The sequence below is a fragment of the Astatotilapia calliptera genome, chromosome 3 (assembly GCF_900246225.1).
Source record: "Astatotilapia calliptera chromosome 3, fAstCal1.2, whole genome shotgun sequence".
NCBI classification, from domain to species: domain Eukaryota; kingdom Metazoa; phylum Chordata; class Actinopteri; order Cichliformes; family Cichlidae; genus Astatotilapia; species Astatotilapia calliptera.
In genome coordinates, this window is record NC_039304.1 from 47,716,270 (window position 1) to 47,723,891 (window position 7,622).

The window sequence follows — 7,622 nt, forward strand, 5'->3', positions numbered from 1 at the left end:
AAACCTTATTTATCCAAACTGTTATTTGTTAGATTTGCCTTTCAGACTGCAGAAATACACACAGCAAATCTGTAACTCATAATGAATAAACAGAAACTTAAAATGCCGTATTTTTCAGATTGCAAGACACACCGGATTATAAAGCACAATATCAATAAACGGGTCTATTTTCATTAATAATGCACATTAAGAGAAACAAAACAGTTTGCATGTCTCTTAACAGATTCCCTTTAGGGGCCCTCATAGCTTATCAAAGTTGTACTAAAACATTTTTTGACAGATTTTTGAGCGCCATGAAATCAGTTAGAAGTCAGCAAGCATGGCCAGAATTCATGCATAAGGTGCACTGTCCATTTTTGAGAAAATTACAGGATTTTATGTGCGCCTTATGGTCCGAAAAATAGATTAACTAAAAAGCCCAAAAAGAGATAAATGAAGAGTTCTTAATTTACTTATGTAGTTTATGTTAGAGAGAATTAAGGAATACCAATGGATGGGCTGTGTTTTAATATGAAAACATGGACCAAAATCCCCATTAATGTGTATAAAATATTCCATGAAATAACTATGATTGGTATATATATAATGTTAAGAAGGGTCCACAGCGATGGGTGGTGCTGCAGATGCTTGATAGGATGTTTGTTACGAGGAGTGCTGCAGGCAGAGCTCAGAGCAAACACACCACAGATGGCTGAAGTAAAGCCACAGTAAAATTCCCATTGCAGAGAAATGTGCCACTCAAAGTGTGCAGGCTTTGATGCAGTCGAGTCTGTAGAAAAATGTAGGGCAGCAGAGAGGTGCCTGTGTGGGTTTCCTCTCAGTCTAAAGATGTGAATGTTACAGTGGCCGGTGTTTCTGGCTGTAGGTGTGATTATTATCATGATGATGAACGTTGTGCGGCTCAGAACTGATGCTCAGTCGTCACCACTAGAATGTCACTACAGTCCTCAGTCAATCTTTGCCCAGCTTGGGTTGTCGTTGCCATAGAAATTGGGTCATTTCCTGTCACATCAGGTAATAAGACTTCTTTTAAATGAGTTAAAAGCATTTTAAATTGAGAGGTAATAAAATCTGAAGGTTACCTGCAGCTCTACGTCGATATAAAGATGCCATGAGGAGAGTAGAGATGAAGTACGGACAGAAGACAAGCAGCCGGAAAAGCACTCTGAACACAAGGTGGGGGGAGTGGGTGTGAGGGGGCAGTGTTAAAGATGGGGGGAGGATTGTAGCTCTTTGTTTACCTGTAAAGAGAATCCAAATAATCAAATAATTATATGGATAAAATAAGAGATGAAATGCAAGAGAGAAGCTCCTCACCTGTGACAGTGATCCAGCTGGATGGAGACTCTCCATGACCGCTGATGTCACACTTGTAGAGGCCTTCATCAGACCTGGAAACATGCTGGATGGTCATGTGACCTGTAGGCTGCTTCCTGATGAGGGAGCCATCTTTATAGAAAGCAGCTGGGAGGTTGGAGGGAGTGGTCTTTGTTTTACAGAGCAGAGTGACGTCATCTCCCTCCATCACAGGGAGGACAGGACTCTGCAGGATCACTGATCCACCTCAACACAGAGACAAACTACAGCATTTCATCCATTTACACACAGCTTCATCAACACTAACTCCACACACTCAGCTTACCAGTGACTGTCAGGTTAACCATGTTACTGATGGGACCCTCTCTGGACTCACACCAGTAAACTCCACTGTCCCATGAGATGATGTGACTAACGATGCAGGAAGAACCAGCTGATCCTCCCCAGTCAGTTCCACACTGACTGCTTTTTTCTTTGCTTGTGTTTCTCCTCAGAGTCCATCCAGCAGAGCTGTCGTCCTCCTCACAGCTCAGAGACACAAAGTCTCCTTCAAACACCTGAGAGCTGCTGGGACTCACAGTCAGACGAGCTGTGAGGAGAAAGAATTATAACCCATCCATTCAAACATCCACATTCTTTCACTTATCAAATTAAGTGGAACATTTATAATTCTCATAATTGTTTTTGTACAGCACTATTTTACTTTTTGACTAAATTTGGGAAATTAATTATTTTGCTGAGAAGATAGGGAAGGGAATCAACAGCAGGACTGATGACCACTTGCTAAATACTTTTTTGGTTAGCAGTCTAGTTAACAAAAACAAAAAACACAGTAATGAAATCACTGGTCTGGTAAGATGATCAGTTTTATTTAAGTAAAATGTTCTTACATGAAAGTCTTTTAAGCTTTCAGCATACACAGATCATATTTATTAGAGTCACTAAACCTTCACCACGTTGCAGGAAATAACTGTGTAATCACTGCAAAGATGATAACAGGTGTCACACAACATCTAATATGAGGCATTTCTGAAACTGCCTGCAAGGCAAAGAGTTCTGTAGCGATGGTTAGGTCTATACTGTGTAGTTTGTTTTACATTTAAACTGTGATGGAAATGTGTCACTTACCTTGCAGTGTGCAGCTCAACAGTAAGCACAGACCTAAGGAAAAATGACACTCAGGTTAGTTGGAACTGAACATAAGACAGCAAAAAAACCCTTCATAGTAGTCAGTGTGTGTAGGGAGAAGGGAGGCCGGCTAGCCTTCGAATAAAGATCACTTGTAATTTATTATTTTGCTGTCTACCCAAACCTCGTGGCCTTAGGTGAAGGTGGGTACAAAGACTGACAGGTAAATTCACAACTTTGTTTTTGCACTCACCACTCTTTGGTGCAACATCTACATCATTCCTGATACAGCTCCAAATTGGCCATCATTCTCCTGCTCTTGTTTCCCCTCAGATGGGAATAAGACCCCAATATGCTTGCTGAGTATGAACCATGGCATCAGACTCGAAGGTGTTGATTCTCATTCCCACTACTTCATGCTCAGCTTTGAAAACCTCTAGTGTGAGCTGATAACGCTTCATCTGCATAAAGCATAGATGAGATTCTGACCCAACAAGTCAGACTTACATCTGGAAATGTGGACAAAGCTCTCAGTGCAGTAAACAGGGACTAAATGGCTCGTAGAATCACCTCCTTCAAAATCCACTGAGGGAGTTGGGTTGAATAAATTCTCTAAGTCCACAAACTTCATGTAGACAGGTTCAAGATTACACGATCATGACCAAAACACGTGAATCTAAGGTTCGACTAACATTCCAGCTGACTTTCTAACATGTTTTGTGGAAAAACTAAGTACAAGAACAGAAAGTGTCCTCTCTCTAAAGAAATGAAGATGTTAGCATGGTTTATCTTTGCAATGTTCCATTGAAACAAACCACAAGATTTCTGGAAGAATGTCCTTTATACAGATGAGACCAAAGTGCCATAGCCAACTGTAGATTAAATGGAGGGATCATGATTTGGGTTAGTCTGCTGATCCAGGACCAACATATTCTAGAGTAAAATGTGAGGCCATCTCTCTGACAGTTAAAGCTTGGCTTAAAATGGGTCACTCAACAGGACAATGGTCCCAAGCACAACAAATCAACATAAAGCTGAAAAATAAAAGAACCAAGGTGATGCACAGCCCCAGTCAAAGTTCGGACCTGAACCTGACTGAAATGCTGTGGTGAGTGCTTAAGAGAGCTTTGCACAAACAGATGCCCTGCTAACCTCAATGAAGTGAAGCTTCATTGTGAAGGAAAATGGGCCATAGAGATGCGAGAGACTGATAATGTCATGAAGGAAAGTTACTGCTGCTTAAGGTTGTTCAAGGTACTGAATCGTGGCAGTGTCGTTAGTCTTTCACAGACTGCACAGAGAGCTATGAAATTTGTGTTTTTTATGTATTATTGAGCAGTTATAAGTGATTATGTCCTGTCCAGCTGCAACATTAAAGTGATACACACGTTAATGAATCAATCATTAACAACACTGTGGATTTCATTCTATTTAAGAAGGACATTTACTTTTTAAATACTATTTTAAATCTTTTAAAGAGTCTTAATGTTTCTTTCACTTCTTTGTTAACAGTTATTTAATGCTAATTGACCCTCTGAGTTAATCTTAAGCTGAAAAAAAAAACATGGGAAAACAACTTGGTTCGAAATCCAATTAGATGTTTATGAAGTAGAAACAGTCTTTCGAACTGTTTATAGACAGATAATAATTACAATGTACTTACAGAGCTGCCACAGCAGAGATGTCTTCTCCATCCTGCCTCTAGGTAAAAACATATCAATGCTTTGAGTACTTCAGTTACACCTAGTAACACCCCCCCTCCCTTTTGTGCTATGACAGGATGCCAGCGGTGTGGTTATCACTGAAACAGAAATGTTATCAGCTAGTACAGTTGGTACAGTAACTGTGAAGATAAACAACAGTACCTTTGTTAGTGAATGAGATGTGCAGCAATGCAAAAGCAGTCCATGAAAACAGAAAATACTGCAGGACAAGACAACTAAACACAGCTGCCCTATTTCTAATAGAAAGACAACACTAAGTAAGTCTAAATGCAAGGCACAACATCCTATCAAAACAAAAGAGGAAGTCGCATCACAGATACACATAGAGAAAGACTTGACAAGATACAAGGGAACACTAGGGATGCTAGACTAGATGGATGAATCTAATATGAATTCATTAAAAGTGACAGAATTCAGGATATAAAGTTTCAAGAATAAATACAGAGCATATAAATGAATCACTAGAATACTAAGGAGCATGGGTCAATTAGAAATAAACATTAAAAACAATGAAACAAACAGAGGTCAAGCTGTTTGTTAGCTGAGAGGAAGCAAGGTTATGATGATACTCTTCTTGTCTCTGGTTTAACCACTGACTTGTGTTCAGAAAATGGAGAAACATTCACTGATAAAGTCACCCACATTTTATTTTTGCTCTAGTTGGCAAAAGAAAAAAGAAAACATTATGCCTTCTTGTGAACATACCACAGCAGACTTGATGATGTTTTCATGCTGAAACTGTTGAACCAAGTGTGAAATAAAAAAAATGAAATGAAACGAAATGCTTTTCAGCATCGACTTTATTCATACTTCTATTAACTCACACGGTTGCTGTTCACACACTGGCTTCAGCTTTTCAGCTCAGCCAAACACTCCAACAACCCGGTACAGATTTTAAAGCCAGCGAGGAGTGAGATGCTGTGGAGGTGCGTCCATCGCCCCTGCAACGGCACCACAGACTATGGCCGCCACACTTCTATATGAATTATTTCTGCTTTTTTCACCTCTGTTCACTAGTTTGTATACGTTACTGAGTTTGCTGTGTCATCCTCCAAAATGTAAAGCTCGTTTTGCATTGCCTCTCCAGATCATCAATAATCCACTGCCATACTAAACATGCTGGATGATGTTAAAGGGAGCATAATGTTCACCTCTGCTTCTCCAAATATCCGTCGCCTGTGCTCAGAGTGAACCAGCTCTAATCTGTGAAGACAACAGGACACCTCATGCTAATCAAGCTGCATGGTGCTGGTCATTCCACCTACATGGAGTGTATTTCAGAAACAAGTTACCTGCTGGGGGTCATTTTGTAGCACTCTGGCAGTACTCCTCATCTTCCTCCTCACACAGAGGGTCAGACATTGGTCCACTCTTGAGAACGTGCTGTGAGACACAGGAACTCTTGTAACGTGGCACATGTTTATGCGATCCTAGAAGAGCTGGACTTCCTGTGTGGCCTGAATAGGCTGTAAGTACTACCCTGTGATAGCAGCAGTGACAAGGCCTCTAATAAAAATCTAAACTAGTCAGAAATTCAGAGATACAAGAAGAGAGCAATGGTCCTTGGCCACCACTGGCAACCGCTCCCTTTTTGAGTGTTATCTTGTTATTGTTTGGTTCACATCAAAGCAAGATAAATGAATTCACAGTGGTTTATGCTTTAGCTGCTACCTCGAGCACATTCTCTCCAGGAGGCTAACACACCTGAAGAGTATAACCTATTGTAAATCATTTAAATTGGACTTTTCCCCACCTGATTCCTGAGCCTTCGCTCTTATCTCCAATATGTAATTAAAGCAATGTTTAATGGCCACATAATACAGTATATACATAATCGTACTGTACAGTACACACAGTACAGTACATAATTACCAGTACATGATGAAGAACAGATACAAGAATTAAACAGATGTCTTAAACAACATAAACAATACTTTTGCTGCAGGTATTATTTTTGTTCTTTGTTTAAATCTGCAAAAAGCTGAAACAGTTACAACAAATGAAACAACTGGGACAACAGGGGTCAACACTGTGGGGCTGCTCTTACAAACAGACATATTTTGAACTGCTCTTTGTGTCTTATCCACGCTGAAAGTTATCTGACTGAAAGAATATAATACAGAGTGTGTATTGTGCAGCTCTAGACACACAAACATCAAATAAACATGAATAAATGAGGGGAATGCAGCTCGGTAGGTTTTGGATGAGTCAGCCTCTCAAACCTGCTTGAAGTGAAGGCATGTGGCCTATTTTGTTGTGGCTGAATAGTTTTGTCCAAACATGTCCTTCCTGTTTCTGTGTCTACAAAACAAGTAGAGAGTATACCTCTTATATATACAATGACTGTTTATATATGAAGTATAAGCTTCCTATTTATTTATTTTTTCAAGATTTCTGTGACCTTCTGTGTACATGTCGATTCAGATTCTGACAATTTTTGATCTCTCCAAATCCAAAATAACGTCTAACTTATATGTAGTGATTCATAACAAAACACAACTGTACTGTATAACCCTCAGTACCTCAGTGCAACAATCCTGAACCCTCATGCTTTATAACACAAGCAAACAAAAAATGCGTCCTTCACTCCAACAAAGCACCATCAGGAACAAAACCACGTGCACTGTTCTTCTTCAGTTTTACATAAAGCCACAGATCGACTATAAAACCACAACAACACCCACACACCTCCTCTTGGGAGTTCCCGATTTTGATATTTGGGTCCCTTTTTGTAGTTTTATGAATTTTCAAGGAACCTTCTCACTCACCCTGACTTAACAACCCAAGACAGCAGCAGCGAATGTAAAAGAACATTAAAACTGCAATCCCTATTCTTTACTGCCAATGTTGTAGAGAATGCAAAAACAGTGACCACAGGGCTGCACTATGAAGTAAGTTCCACATGCCTAATCTTGATTCACCTCAGCAGTCAGGATAAACTGTCACATGGCTTCCATATGCCGGAGGGATGGAGCTCACTGCACCACCCCTCCACTGCAGCAGGCCAGAGACCCCCCTGGCACAATGATATAAATGTTAGATATAATAATATGTCTCTCAGGTGTATTAACTGGGACTTTGCTTCAGGTTTTCTCAGTTAAATCTGCAGGTAAAAAAATAATCATAAAAACGGAGAATCAGCTACAACCATTTAAAAAAAAAAACAGAGCTTTGGGGCCCTCTAGTGGTCTGTAGCCAACACTTCGAGACATATAATTGTGCTAAAGACAATATATATATTTCATGTATTTCCATCATTGGTTACTGTATTTCCTACTCTTTAATTGACTTCAGTATATCTGGAGAGTTTATTCAGAGAGTTTTCAAAAAGGAAGAAAGGGTGTGAACTCTTGGTAAATAAAAGTAAGCACACAAAAAATAAACATGACTGGAATGCAGCTCAGCAGCTTTCGGCTCAGAGTGAGGTGCAGTTAGGTGTTCTTTTCCTCGTAA

General features: G+C 39.9%; 1 protein-coding gene across 1 annotated transcript in view; it reads right to left on the minus strand.

Annotated features, from left to right (window-relative positions):
- Window positions 1-901: 901 nt before the first annotated feature.
- The window catches only part of LOC113015175 (low affinity immunoglobulin gamma Fc region receptor II-like), a 7,177-nt gene continuing 456 nt past the window's right edge, over window positions 902-7,622 (minus strand). Inside the window, exons 2-8 of the mRNA XM_026157118.1 lie at window positions 5,321-5,372; window positions 2,792-2,906; window positions 2,446-2,478; window positions 1,643-1,906; window positions 1,318-1,563; window positions 1,083-1,241; window positions 902-1,002 (exon numbers count right to left, since the gene is read on the minus strand). Of these exons, the coding sequence (XP_026012903.1) occupies window positions 902-1,002; window positions 1,083-1,241; window positions 1,318-1,563; window positions 1,643-1,906; window positions 2,446-2,478; window positions 2,792-2,906; window positions 5,321-5,372 (970 nt within the window). The remainder of the gene's footprint in view (window positions 1,003-1,082; window positions 1,242-1,317; window positions 1,564-1,642; window positions 1,907-2,445; window positions 2,479-2,791; window positions 2,907-5,320; window positions 5,373-7,622) is intronic.